The sequence below is a fragment of the Eschrichtius robustus genome, chromosome 8 (genome assembly GCF_028021215.1).
Source record: "Eschrichtius robustus isolate mEscRob2 chromosome 8, mEscRob2.pri, whole genome shotgun sequence".
Classification (NCBI taxonomy): domain Eukaryota; kingdom Metazoa; phylum Chordata; class Mammalia; order Artiodactyla; family Eschrichtiidae; genus Eschrichtius; species Eschrichtius robustus.
The window spans coordinates 118,160,050-118,175,462 of record NC_090831.1 but is presented as its reverse complement, the minus strand read 5'-3'; the positions used below and the strand labels follow the sequence as shown (position 1 = coordinate 118,175,462).

Sequence of the window (15,413 nt, the reverse complement as noted above, 5' to 3'; positions counted from 1 at the left end):
AATTTTTGCAAAACTAACTTATTTCTTTGATTCTGAGATGCCATCTATTAAAAGATGTACTGTTAAAAACATAATTGTTATTTTTAGGTGGTTGTTAATTCTATTGCATTAGCAATGAACATTGAATATAGGATTTGCCAATAGTTTAGAAAAATAAAATTGTGAAGAACAATTTACCTTATAATAGAGGAAATGTGGTATATTAGGGATAACAATATTCCAGTAACCCTTTTCTATGGTGTGTGTGTATAGCCTCTACATCTATGGGAGATGCTAGAGACAGTGGTTCAAAATAAACCCTACACTGGAATAAAGACGCAGATGTAGAGAATGGACTTGAGCACACGGGGAGGGGGAAGGGTAAGCTGGGACGAAGTGAGAGAGTGGCATGGATATATATACACTATCAAATGTAAAACAGATAGCTAGTGGGAAGCAGCCGCATAGCACAGGGAGATCAGCTTGGTGCTTTGTGACCACCTAGAGGGGTGGGATAGGGAGGGTGGGAGGGAGACGCAAGAGGGAGGAGATATGGGGATATACGTATACGTGTAGCTGATTCACTTTGTTATACAGCAGAAACTAACACACCATTGTAAAGCAATTACACTCCAATAAAGATGTTAAAAAAAACCCAAAAGACAAAATAAACCCTACAAAGTAGTATCCTGGTAAAAAGTATAGAATAATCCAATTTTTCTTGACATGAAACATTAAGTACATTAAAATCTCTTGGTCAAATACACCAAACTTTCTTCCAAAATAACCCCGAATCTTTTTCTATTTTAGCAATCCTAAATTCTTCTGAAAATTGCCTAATTACTTACTGTGATGGCACAAGCAAGAGTCTAGAACCAAAGAAAGCACAGACTCCCTGAGCCATTTCCCTGATGTAATGGCATGCTGCCCAGGGTCCGGGGATCAGCACAGACGTGGGCGGCCTTCTCACTGTTGAGAGAGCCCTGAACAAAAGCCTCCGGCAGGGTTTTGGGCGCTGGGGTGTGGGAGAAGGGTGTGAAGGGGGCGCGAGGAGTGGAGAAGTACTGGCTGCTGAGTCAGAGTGGGGAAGTGTCCCAGGGTTCCCCCACCTCCTCCCACGAGGGGGCCGTGGCAAAGGGGCCTGAGAAAGCCCTCTACCCAAAGCCCAAGGCCTCAGATAAAGAGACCTAGGAATGCAGTTTCAGGGCTAGGAATGCAAATGTTATGAAAAAATGACCAGCCCAGGGGTCTGAGTCCTTGAATACAGCTCCCTTCAAAGACTGCAGGGCGCTGGCTGTGGACCTGCAGGTAGGTGTATGTTTAGCTTCATAACCAAAACTAAGCGAGGGGAGAGATGTTGGAAGAAGCAGGTGCACTGCGGATCAGCACAGGTGTGGAGAGGAACTGGGGCTGGGATTAGCGCTCTCTCTACCAGAGGCTCGGCGGAGGTGATGGCAGCTGTAATGGGGAAGGACCCAGGTAGCACTGGAAACAACTCACAGACTCATACCTGTTCCGTTCTCTTGCAGTTGATTTTCTGAGTCTGGACAATGTTTGCTGCGAGAAATAAAAAACTTCGGGGAGACTGTAGGACTCCCAGACACCCTGAAAGCCCACTGAAGGTACATGTTTGTTGATGAAGTGTTCTCTTATTTGAGGTTATTCTGTGAAGGTGTGTTTTCTCTCTTCTGGATGTTGACCTCAGGTTGACCTGTGATTCCTGCCTCTACTTTTTTTTTTTTTAATTTATTTTTTCTTGGCCGTGCCGCATGCGGAACTTCCCTGAGCAGGAATGGAACCTGTGCCCCCTGCATTGGAAGCAAGGAGTCTTAACCACTGGACCGCCAGGGAAGTCCCCTGCCTTTTCTTAAATAATTCACCCCTTCATCCAGTGGCACCTCTCACAAAGCATTGCAGTATATTTCTTTCAATAGTTCCTCTTGACCTTGTTAGTTATCTATCTCTCTCCCATGCTGCCCATTAAGTTAGGCAAATCTGACTCTATTTCCTGTTCTAGGAATAGACCTGGATGCACTTAAGTCAATCAAAATCATCTTAACCTGGCTGTAATTAGTTCAGGAAGGAACATGAGACATAATTCAGGTCAATGAGATGCTATGAGAGGTTGCAGGGCCTTTGGGGAAAGTTTTTCTCATTCTTCCAGGACAGCTTCTAGGAGTAGCTCCCTTTTTCTCCCTGCATGTGAGGGCGAAAGCAAGGAAGCCCCGCTGCTTGCTTTGGATTTCGGGAGTGTTGCACCGTTTGGTAACTGGTGAGTGTGGTTCATTTCACCTAGAGTGCTTGCACAAACAATGTAGTTTATACTGAACACTGCTTTGTTTCTTTGAGTCTGGAATTTGGTATGTGCCAGGCAGGCAGTGCCTATGTGATCAGCTGTATTAGTTTGCTAGGGCTGCCGTAATAATGTCCCATAGAATGGGTGACTTAAACAACAGAAATTTATTTTCTCACTATTCTAGAAGCTAGAAGTTCAAGATCAAGGTGTTGGCAGGGTTAGTTTCTAATGAGGCCTCTCTCTTTGGATGAGAGAGGTGACTGTCTTCTCCCCCTGTCCTCACATGGTCTTCCCTCTGTGTGTGTGTGTCTGTGTCCTAATTTTCTCTTCTTATAAGGACACCAGTCATATTGGGAAAGGGCCCATCCCAATGAGCTCACTTAACATGAATTACCGCTTTAAAGACCTTATCTCCAAATATAGTCACATTCTGAGGTACTGAGGGCTAGGACTTCATCATAGCCATTTTCAGGAGACACAATTCGGTCTATAATACCAGCCTCCCAAAATATCTGGGATGCTGAGTCTCTAACAGGCTTCTCTGGGCAGAAACATCGCACACGAGTAGCTGTATTTTCATTGCTGGGGTGAAAGTGTGCACCTTCCTGGGATGCAGAGGGCATATGGATGTCTCACACGGATTCCTCCAAAGTCTGCCTGTGTCTTCTTTCTTTTTTTTCTTTAAATTAATTAATTAATTAATTAATTTTTGGCCGCCTTGGGTCTTCATTGCTGTGCGCGGGCTTTCTCTAGTTGTGGCGAGCGGGGGCTACTCTTCGTTGCGGTGCGCAGGCTTCTCACTGCAGTGGCTTCTCTTGTTGCGGAGCATGGGCTCTAGGCACGTGGGCTCAGTAGTTGTGGTGTATGGGCTTAGTCGCTCCGTGGCATGGGATCTTCCCAGACCAGGGCTCAAACCCATGTCCCCTGCGTTGCCAGGCGGATTCTTAACCACTGCGCCACCAGGGAAGTCCCGCCTGTGTCTTCTTCCTCTTATGCTCTAGCTGAGTATCCTTTCAAGGTCTGTGTAATAATCTTAGCCGTGAGCACAACCATATGCTGAGTCCCGTGTGTCCTCTTGCGAGTCTCTGAAAGCGAATCTCCAAAGTGGGGATTTTTTTTTTTTCCTGATTAGTAATACTTTATTGTTTCTCTCTCTCAACATATATTTCCTTCACAGCACATTTAGTTTTTCATACGATATTATTTAATAACAGTAATTATTATAAGGAGTGTATTGGTTTCAGACTTTGGACCTAGACTGCCTGGGTTTCAAACCTGGTTCTTCGACTTATTCGTAGCTGCAACCAAATTCTGGGCCTCAGCATCCTTATGTGTAAAATGGGACTAATAAAAGTACCAACCTCCCAGGGTTATGGTAAGAAAGCAACAAGTTGATACTTAGAAATTGGTTATAACCATGCATGTCTCAGTAAATGTAGCCATTAAAAGCATTGACTGTTATCCCTACTACCATCATCTACTGAAAACTAATTTTGTCTCAGACACTACATTAAAATTCTTCACTGATAAAGGATTTCTTTTGCTCAGCAGCCTTATGTAAGTCTTTGTCTTTTTAGATTGACCTTCCAAAATATTTCTGCAGGAATTGTTTTCAATGAAATCTAATCTGTAAAACTAAAACTACACTTAATATGCCTTCTTTAGCCTCCATGGATACTAAACTTTCCTTCATTACCAAATATCCTACATCATCTCTATTGATCTTTTTTCTAAGCTGCATGATACTTTTGTAACAGACACCTTACACAAATGCATCAGGCTCTGCTTACCTGCTAGGAAGGAAAAGCTACAAACTCCAGGGAAATTCTGACACTAGCCATCAATTTCTTTCCCCTGAATTCCTGATGAATCTCTTAACCAGAAGTGGTCAGAAGAAGTAAGTCTGACTTTGTGTTCTGATTCAAGTGCTATCTTCCTGTGATGTTGCTCTTTGCTTTCGAAATGATTGGTTTTAGCATTTAGGAGATTTTATCAGACTGCGAATAGCTCCCAGCTATCCCGAGGACACCTGTGCCTCCAGGTTGGCATCTTGCATCGCAGAGTATTGTAACAGAGAAGAACAAACCTGACTCCATATTGGATCTATTCCTTTACCACTCATCTTTGTGCTCTGTTGCCTGTGCTTAGTCATGCTGACTCTGCACCTTTGTAAAGAATGTTGCCTATAACCTGAAATATACATGATAGCCCATTCTCAAGGCTCTGCCTCCCAGGCTTGACCTTTAAAAGTATAACAGTGTTCATTCACATAGAGATACAAAGTTGCAGAACAGAGAATAACATTTATCTTGTTGGAGGTTTACAGGAAGACTGTGACCATGCTGACTTGGACAACAGCAAGAGGAAAGGATCATCGCATCCCCTCTGGGGCCTGGCCAGCCCCGAGAAGTCTGCAGCAACGAGCAATACCCGCTCCCCGTTTAGTATAAAAGAAGCCTGAGTTTTAACTTGGGTAAGATGGCTCTTCCCATCTTCTTGGTCCGCTGGCTTTGCAAATAAAGTCGCTATTCTTTGCCCCAACACTTTTTCTCTTGATTTATTGGCCTGTTGTGTGGTGAGCAGTGTGGGCTTGGACTCAGTGACAATAGGAGAAATGTGTGTATAATTTTGGTAGTATTAAGGAATTAGAAATAATTTTGTTAGGTAAGGTAATATTATGCTAAGATAAGAAAATGTCATTATTTTAGAGCTTACTAAAATCTGCAGTAAAATATTACGATGTCTGGAAATTGCACCAAAATACATCAACTAAAAATGCCGGGAATAGAAGAAGGAAGGGTAGCAAAATGTTAATTACTGAATCTGGGTAATAGGACTCATTTTTCTCTCTGCTTTTGTGATAGAAATTTTCCTAATAAAAAACTTGAAAATATTATACCAAGAGAAACATGGGAAGTACAAATTATTTTTATGCAATGCTTTACCACAACATTAAAATAAGTACCATAGGGGCTTCCCTGGTGGCGCAGTGGTTGAGAATCTGCCTGCTAATGCAGGGGACACGGGTTCGAGCCCTGGTCTGGGAGGATCCCACATGCCGCGGAGCAACTAGGCCCGTGAGCCACAATTACTGAGCCTGGGCATCTGGAGCCAGTGCCCCGCAATAAGAGAGGCCGCAATAGTAAGAGGCCCGCGCACGGCGATGAAGAGTGGCCCCCACTTGCCGCAACTAGAGAAAGCCCTCGCACAGAAACGAAGACCCAACACAGCCATAAATAAATAAATAAATAAATAAATAAAAATTTAAACTAAGTACCATCTTCTATGAAGTAATTGACTTATATTCTTCAAAATGTCAAGATTACAAAAGACAGGACAGACTGAGGAGCATTCCAGATTAAAGACTAAAGGGACATAAAAACTAAGCACAAGACATAATTTTGGATTGGACCATGGACCAGAATCTTTCCCCCTTTTTGCTATAAAGGACATTATTTGGACAATTGCCAAATATAAATAAAGTAAAACATACTGATGTAAAAAAATAATAAATCCCAATTACAAGTTGTTCTGCTTTTATTATCACCGTGCGCCAGAAATTCTAAACAACTTTGGTGATAAATGACCCCTTACCTGCTTTGTCCTTCTGTGACTGGCTTATTTCACTTAGTATGTCAGACCCTGAGCAGCAGAAAGAAGAATCTTTACAGGGGCTGTGGGGAGCAGGGAATGGGGAGTTGCTGTTCTACAGGTATACATTTTCAGTTGTGCAAGATAATTAAGTTCTAGAAATCTGCTGTACAACATTGTGCCTGTAGTCAGCAATACCAAATTGTACACATAAAAATTTGTTAAAAGAGATCTCATGTTAAGTGTCATCACCAAAAAAACCCCCAAAACCAAAAAAAAAACCAACCCCAATAATAGTAACCAAAAAAAAAAAAAAATCACCGGGTGATTTTGGTGCATGTTCAGAACACTCATCAAAACAAAAGGGTCAGATGCGGACGCCACTATGAGGATTGTATGTCCCAAAGTTTTATTTGTAGTTACTCCTCTTCCCTCATCTATTAAAATTTTCTAATGGCATATAAATTGTTGAAAAATTGCCTGTGTACAACACAAATCAATTATAATCATACAATGGCTTCTACATTTTTTTGCAATTATATAAGATCATAAAATCATAAAGATTCAGATTAAATTCCTTACATTTGACACTACTATAAAGATCTAATGTCTAATCCAACAGCCAAAACCTTCCTATAAACAAGAATATTGACCCAGTTACTCAACACGGAAACCCTTTGAACATGTTTCACTGCATTATTTACTTATACAAAGGGTTTCAACTCAATACATCATTCTTATTTCTATTAGAATGTGTTTTCCTTTTTATTTTTTTGCAAGACGGTGAAATCTGTAAATATGCAATGTAATCAACATGTTTAAATGAAAGGCATTAGGCTAAGATTAAAATTCTTCCCTGGCGCATAGAGGCAAAGCAAGAATTTTCCTTCATTAAAAAAGAAAAACAACTCCTTCCAAAAAAATCTTTCATTGGTCTAAGCGATAAACGATTTCCATGTTTATATATGTATATTTTGTATAAACACACACATATGTATATGTGTGTGTGTGCGCACGCATATAATTTATCTCCTAACGAGCACTGTTTCTCCACAGAAGTTGATTTGGAGAATTCCTAGTTACGCAGCTTCCCCAGTCACACCCTGGCTGTTTCAAGAGTTAAGTTCCTTGAAGTTTGGGATCATTCATGCTCCTTTCAGGCACAGTTTCTGCCCGAGCCCCTCAGTACTATATATTTCTCTATTTAAACATTAAATTAAAATATGCCTAATGTTTGTCAAGATGAAGAAACAAACTTGTCACTTCTGTCATACTCTATGAGCAATTTAAGATTATTTATGTTTAAAATTTTAAACAGTGAGACAATATTTACTGTGAAGTGTAAGAGTTTTGTTTGATAAATACAAGTTTGGGTTCATACATGAGCTATTTCACTGAATCTGAGTAAGATTTTTAACGTTGAAATGCATTAATATATTCTTATTTTGTAATTGTTGATTTTTTTAAATCTAAAGAATATGCTGATTTTTAGTGATTATTACATGACTGTTAATGAAAATAACATTGTCGTATAGGGAAGGGGGGAGGGTGGTGCTAAAATATTATTTGCTCTGGCAGACAAATAGACTAGGTAACACCATGGCAGGAGGGAAAGGATTCTGGGCCTTTCTCTTACTTGTTATGAAGGAGAGAAATTCCAAACTGAAAGATAGTCAGGAAAAGATTACCTTCACAGCGTCCCTTTGTCACAAGCTCTTTCCTGTCTTCACAGCAGCAGTTTGGTGGCAGAGGGTCAACATGCCTGCTCTAAGCCCAGTGACCCCAGCAGCTCATGTGAAGGGCCTCTCCCCAGGAGAACTCCCCTCCTACCCCTGGCCACCACGCCTCCTCTCTGGGGCTGGAGGTGACTGTGGATTCGAAGACTAGAAAATTCTGTGCCTGAACCTGGGATGGTGAGGCTTTTATTGAAGTCGGTAAGTCTAGAGAAGAAATGGGCAGCATCTATGCTTAATAATAACATCATCCAAGTGAAAAGCTTATCTCTTAGAGACTTTAACTCGTCAGCCTTGTTATCTAAGCTGCTTATAAAAAGCGCTCTTGGCTGGAAAGAGAGATAAGGAGGACATATTCTGATTAGAATTCTGGAAGGCATCATAGAGTCCTTGCATTGATATTTATTGAACTCTGGCTATATGCCAGGCACTGGGAGTACAGCTATGGACCACAGAGGCACAGAGGTCCACGCCTCACAGAGCTTCCATTCAATTCCTCAACCCTTATATCACACACAATGGGGAGATTTACATCAAGCAAGAACTTACTTCACTAAGACTATTGCAAAACTACAATGCGTAAAAGGCATGTTGTGTTCAGGAAATGACCAGAGACCTCCTGCGGAACTTAGGAAGCGGTCATGAGATCCAGAGAAGAGCATGAGTTTGCAGGTTGACCTAGTGGAGGAAACGTGATGGGCAATTGGAGGTTATCTCGGTAGACAGGTGATGAAATGCAGTTATCAAATAACTCCATATAAGGTGTTGAGTCCTGAAGAAGTGAAATCCAAGGGCCAAGACCTGAAGTTGGAAAGGCAGTTTATTTGGAAATGGAGTAGAACAGGACACTCAGATGCTGTTTTGGAAGAGGGTGGGGGGAGGGGAACAGGGAAATGCAATGGGCTGGACAGCCCGGGGGGCCCTGGGGAGAGTCCTTGAAGACCAAGTGTGTCAGCTAGAAAGATGCGCTCTGCAGCAGGTGGTGTGAGGGGAGCTGGATTGATGTCAGGTGACTTCTGTAAAGGGCCTGGGTGGAGGGAGCCTACTGAAACAGCAGAAGAGAAGAAAGGAAAAGAGGATGGTGACAGCTCACCCACAGGTGCTGTCCTTTGTGTGACTTGGGGATGGACTCCTACTGACTGGGGCCCTGGAGCTCTAGATGTCTCCCCGGTGGGGGTGGAGAAAGCTGCGAGCTTCTGCAGGCGGTAGCTTCCCCTGGTAGGGGCAGGGCCCAGGAAGGCTGAGCCACCTTCCTGCTGTGACAACCTTTCTGTGCAGAGAGGAAGTGGCTGTGCAGGGTTGTGGGTTAACCGCTGGCAGAAGTGTCTGAGAAGGGCTGGACGTCTTCAGGTTGGGAGAAATGCTCAGCCTTATTTTAAAAGACACATATCTCTTGGAGACTCCCATTGTTGGTACTCCTTGCACCAAGTGAGCAATAGATTAGTTGTAGCCCCATTCCTGGCTCTTGTCTGGATCATTACATATAGGTCACAGTACATATTTTGGTCACACCACTGTCACCTTCTTTCCTGACCCTGAAACCTGATAAGCTGGGATTTTCCTGGCATCAGCACCCATGGACATTGTGGATAAAGAAAGATGGTACCTGGAGAGAGAGCTCAGGAGAGAGCTGATGTACAACCACCAGAGACAGGCTTAATGTAAGGGTCTGGCAAACCAAGCTCAAGGACATTCTACCTGTGCCCGTGAACCACCTATTCCAAGGAGACAAAGAGCTACACTTCAGAGAAGGCCCAGTGCTCATGGAAGGTGAGTTCATGGTGGGGTGTCTGTGTTAGCTCTGGCATTAGTGAAAAAAGACCTGGGTACTAGGGAGTCAGTCTGTGATATCTTGTCTGCCAGTCGCCCCTTCTGAAGACCAGAAGGCACGCCCATATTCTCCATCGCACCAAATGGGATTTTCAGGTACAACTGGTCAATTCGGAAGGAAAAGCAGCTGGTGGCCTCTGTCTATGCAGGTTTATAGTGATGTATTCTTATCTTGTCTTTTCTTAAATTTCTTAAATCTCTACACACATTATTATTTCAGCATCACAAATTTTCATTAATGTATGGTGGTTGAATTTTCTGATTATTTCCATAGTCTGGATCCTTAGGATGATTCTTCATCATCCCTACTGTCTACCTAAACTCCTCCTCAAAATTGCTTTTACCAATTTACCCAAATCTGCAAGTTTACTTTCATCCCACTGACTCTCCTGTTACAAAGATTTCCATCTTCAATGATTTCCCCTTAGTGAGGGGCTTGCCAAAGTTCCCCTCGCCCTGAGCCCACACTGGGGGTACCTGTCCCTCTGCAGTTCGATAATTAGGTCAATTGTTATTGGGGACTACGATGTAGAAGAAGGGAAATGACTGTAAAGTCCACACCCCTTTTCTCTTTCTTTCTTCAGATCCACACCACCATTCGGGCCATCCATTTTGCTGTGCACGATTTGTGCTCTCTTTTTACCATCCTTTTATTTAGTCCAAACACTGAGATGCCTTTGTTCTCCTAGCTTAACCCAGGTCTATAATACGCTTTCTGTTTAATACTTTCATCTTTTATTCTTATAAATTTCCTTTCACTTTTTCTACATGTTTCTAAGAACATATCTCATGTCTATTTCTTGCACTTGAGGAACGTGTTGGTAATCCCAGACAAAGAAACTGGGAGAAAACTGTGGCTTCTCCATCTGAGAGTAGAGAGACCTGGATTCTGGATGTCTAGGGAAAACCTAACATTTCATATGTGTGTGTGTGTCCATGTAACTGTGTATCATTCTATGTATGTGTGTATTCCTCTTTTTAATTTATTTTTTTATTTTTGCATGTAATTTGGGTATATTTAGTTTTAATCATTTTGGTTTTTTCTCAAATATGAAGTACATCAAAACTCAGTTATATGCAGGAACCAGTTTTTAAGGATTGCTGCGAAACTGTGCTCCCTGACTATTCTTCAAAACTCCTTGGTTAGTCACATGAAAAACTGGATGAATTGGTTTTCATCAAGACTGGCAGGGGGATTAAATTTGTAGAATGTGGTGAATTGAGTGTGAAGTACCAATGGAGATTTCAAGTGACATTAACATGTAGAAAGTTGCATAAATTGAGCTGAAGTTCAGATTAGATATCTGACTAGAATACTGAATTTGATGTTACTAGAATAGAGAGTTTCATTAAAGTGATGAACTTGAATGATGTTGCTCAGGGAAAGCGTATAAAGTAATAAGAAGAGGGAAAATGATGGAATACTGGAGAAAACCATTTTTAATGGAAGAATATAGAAATGGTTGTCTACCAAGGACATTGACAATGAGTGAACCAAAAATTAAGATTGAAACAAATCATGAATAGTGTTCTTAGTCTGTTTGGCTGCTATAGCAAAATACTACAGACTGGGTAGCTTATAAACAACAGGAACTATTTCCCACAGTTCTGGAGGTTGGAAGTCTGAGATCAGGGTGCCTGCATTATTGTTGGGGGCTCTTTTCTGGTTGTGGACTTTTTGTTGTAACCTCACTTGGTGGAAGGGGCTACGGAGCTCACTGGGGTCTCTTTTATAAGGGCACTAATTCCATTAATGAGAGCTCCACCCTTATAACCTAATCATCTCCCAAAGGCCCAACCTCCTAATATCATCACATCTGCAATTAGAATTTCAACATAAATTTGTTGGCAGGAGGGCATAAATATCCAGGCCATAGCATGTTTTAACTCTAAAAATTCACCAAATTTGGTAGATATTTCTTTAGCATGTGTGAAATTGATTGAGGTAGAAGTTAGGCACTGGAAAAACATTCCATAAAGAAGACCGAGACTGGATTCCTCTTATAGAGAACAACTTAAAACCAGAACTCTCCTGGTCCTAGGAAACAAAGAGCAGAGTAACCTGGTGCCTAGGGCAGGTCTAAGTCAAGAATAAGGGTATCCCAGCTCTAAGCTCTGAAATAACGGAGGGAACTAGGTTTGTGGATTCTTCATAAGTATGAAGGAGTCTGTCGACATCATTGTCTCAGAGGTTCTCATGGGATGGGAGTCACCTGTGATGACTTCCAGGAACTAAGAATAAGTTATTGGATGTAGACTCTATTTCACAGGGAACAGTCTTGGTCTTATAACCTCCACTGACATATTTGATTTAATTAGTATAATTCTATTTATATTGAGAATATGATAAAAGGTATAATGGAAACCCAGCTTGGACCTAAGGAGCAGCAAGTTTTGTAGTTCAGAAATGTCTGGGTAAGTATTTCAAAAAGGAGAGGATGGTCCCCTGGAAGTCTCTGTGTATGACAGCATGCGATGATCCCAGGAGAGAGCTCACCTTGAAGTAAGGGTGGGGATGGGGGCATGGCAGGGTAGACTGACCCAGTAACACAACCGTAGTTCTTGGAAAGATGAGCAGATTCTAAGCTCAGCTGGGTTTTTATTGCCAGAATTTGTGTCTCGGATGAAGTCCTCCGCATCCCCTTGTTCCAGGTTATAATTACTATTTTAGTGGTTGGTAAGGAATGTATGTAATTGAATGAACCTTTACACTAAAATCTCAGTAAGACATTGGGGATCAAGACACAGACCTGCAGTCTTGCCCCTCCAACACCAGCAAGGAAAAGGTTGAGCCAAAGTCTTCCTCTTGTACTTCATCGATAGAGGTGCCACTCCGCAGGGAACTATGCCTGGGAGTGATGATGGAACTCACTGGGAGCAATAATAGGGTCTGCTGCATTGCATTGCTTGGCAGTTGGAATGGTACAGAGCAGAAGCATCTGCCATGGCTGGCAGGTATTTTAGGGACCAACAGAAAAAGAAAAGAATCCCATGGATACAGTGGTACCTGAGAGAGGCAACATCCTTGTCAGGATGACATATAGCACAGAGTAAACAGGGGCTGGAGTAGAGGAAGAATAATACTCTACTAGAGTATAAGATTTATCTTGTTTACATACCCATGTGAAAACCCCTGGCATCCCCCCAGAGTATGTGTGGGAGAGGACTTTGCAGGGGGCTTAGATCCTAGACTAGTAGGAGGGGTATTGGGAAGATGATCTAAGAGAAGACTGATTCCTTCATTCATTTAACACGACTCTCTTCAAGCACTCTGGTAAATATGGAGATTAAAAAAAGTAACCAGTATAGGCACGGTCCCTGCTCTCATTAATTTCAACATTTATTCACATAAATTTTAAATAGCAAACAATCAAGTGTCTCTGAGGACAGAAGCTCAGGCTGTCTTAAGAGCACATAGCAGAGGAACTAACTTAGTCAGGGGTTCGAGGAAATCTTCCTGGAGGAAATGACTTCTGAATTGGTATGCGGGGAAATCGTCAGTTAGGGATCCGGCTAGAGAGGGAGAGGAAGAGTGCTCTAGGGAGAGTAAACATCATTGGTGAAGACCCAGGAGTGCGTCAGCGTAGGATGTATTTGGGGACCTGAGGGAGGTGGACTCTGTCTGCTAGAATGGAAAGCAGTTGTGGTAACTGAAGGAAAGAGGACATTCCCGTTAGGAAGGTAGACAGGTGCAAAGACTGCGTCTTGGAGGGTGTTGAGAGGCTTGTGAAGTACCACAAACTCGAGACTTTAGCTAAGTTAACGAGAAACCCTGATGGGTTTTAAGCTCCAGAGTGGTTTGTGGGTGGGGGCAGGTAGCAAATTGGAAGGTGGTTAAGGAATCCAGGTGAGAGACAACATTTTCTGGATCACAGTGTTGTCCGTGAGGTTAGAACAATTAGTAAAATTTGCAAGGAATTTAATACTGAGAAGTCTGCAGGGGATGGATGGATTGGGTGTGGAAGGAGAGAATCTGAGAAATGGTGAGGACGACTCCTACATCTTTGGCTTGGGCATTTGGGTGGATGGCAGACCATTTGCAGAGATGAGAAAAATGGGAGATATCAGATTTAGTAAACAAGTCAGATGTGCTACTCCTCCAGGTGACAAAACCTCCAGGAATAGGACCTGGAAGGTGGGATGAAATTTTGTTGAGTGATTGGATTGAAAATGAAATCTTCAGTTTGGGCAACGATGACGCTCAGTAAGGAGAAAGGATTGCAGTGCGTGTAAAATTCCTTTTCTAGGAAAGGAATTCTTTACCCATGGTGCTAGACTTAACACACGTAGCTTGTCCTGCCTGCACTTTGAAAAGCTCATTGTTACCGGAAGTAAGAGGAGGACACATTGCAGAGGGGCTGCCTTGCTCAGAGCCCACAGAGTTGGAGAGCCAGGGAAGGACTCCTGTGGGCACTGATGGTGGGGGACGTTTGTCCTCTCGGTTGGGTGGGGCCTCCGGAGGGTGGAGCCTCCCTGCTCTCGTGGTTGCCCTTTTTGTGCAGAGAGCGGCTGACTGTGCCGTGCTGTGGATAAACTGCTGGCACAGAGGTACAAAGAGGTCTGGTTGGTGCTGGCCGATGCCAGGGTCAGGGGGAAATCTGGCTTCTTTTTTCGAGAGACAATGTAGCCATCAGGGACATCTCCCTTTTCAACAAACTCAACATTCCTTGAAAAGTAGATCAGCTTTAGACCCAGCCCTGGGTCTTGTCGATACCAGTACATAGCATCGTGGTTCATATTCTGAGAACAAGTCAATGTCACCCTCTTCCTCGTCTCTGTGATCTGGTGTCTCGGGCTCTGGGTCACATCGGCTTCCAGGGGGTCTGTAGCGGAAGGAGACAGAACTAGAGACAGCTGAGGAGTCACCTTGCGCTGCAGCTTCTAGGAAAGGGCTTGGGCTAAGACCTGAAAGCTATGGCCAAGGCATGCCCATGAGTTCTAGGACTCACCTGCTCCCAGGAGACAAAGCAGGACACAGCCCAGGAGCCGGGGACCCATGGCAGCATCACTCTGCCAGCCCTGGGGGCCCTAGCTGGTTTCTGTGATGTCTCTCTCTCTGCAGCTACTCGATCCTCATTTTCAGGGGAGAAGCCACTCCCATTTCCTTAGAGGGCTGAAGGGGTAACACAGGTGATCAGTTGTGGCCAATGGGGGCTGGCAAGGCTTGTCACCGTCATTTTCCTTGTCCTCCTTTGAGGCTGCTGGTTTCTATGCATTTGACAATGTCCTCTTACTAGCACACTCTTGTCAAAGTTGAAAAATAGTTCTGTATTTTGGATCTTTATGATGAAAATTGGTATAACATATTTGATTATCACTTAGAAATGTGAGAACATGAAACTCATGCTATCATGAAAACAACACTTTTTTTACTTTAGAAGTCCTCATTTCTACACTGTAGGAAAAAAAAATCCAAGTATATTCATATCTTTGTCTATCCACAGATATATTTTTTAGCCACTACCTTTTAAAAGAGTCTCATGTGTAAAAACTTAGCCAAATCCACATCATGGGTTATTTTATTGGTCTGTATCCAGTTCATGACCCTAGACTCAGGGCTCTTCTCCTTAGCAGATTAAATTTAGTAACGGGTGTGAGTAGCTGCTTTCCTCAAGGCTGGTGTTGGATGTATCCTTCTTCCTTCTCTTCTCTCTCCGCTTAAAGGGGCTGTGAAAGGCAGAGGAGAGATCTGCCTTCTTCAATAACCTCTTATTTTTATCAGCCAACTCAGTTTCTTTGCTGATTGCGGGGTGTGCTTTGCTGTCTTGTGGTCTCCAGATGGGGCTCCACACGGAAGGGTTCTGTCGCTGGATATTTCACTGTAGCCGGGCTGTCTTTTCTGCTCTGGATCTAAGTCACAGGGAGCTCTGCCTATAGCTGGGGTGTCGCAGCACCTTCTTACTCCTCCAGCCACTCACATATTGCTTCTTTTCTGGGTCATGATGTCTTTCCTGCATTGAGGTGACTTTCCAGGGGTTGCTGAG

The 15,413-nt window shown here is 43.0% G+C and overlaps 1 gene segment (V, D, J or C); it reads right to left on the bottom strand.

Annotated features, from left to right (window-relative positions):
• The window catches only part of LOC137768211 (T cell receptor beta constant 1-like), a 55,489-nt gene extending 41,044 nt beyond the window's left edge, over positions 1–14,445 (bottom strand). The window contains 2 exon segments of the C gene segment in view: positions 13,965–14,252; positions 14,379–14,445. Coding sequence covers positions 13,965–14,252; positions 14,379–14,427 — 337 coding nt within the window.
• Positions 14,446–15,413: the final 968 nt, after the last annotated feature.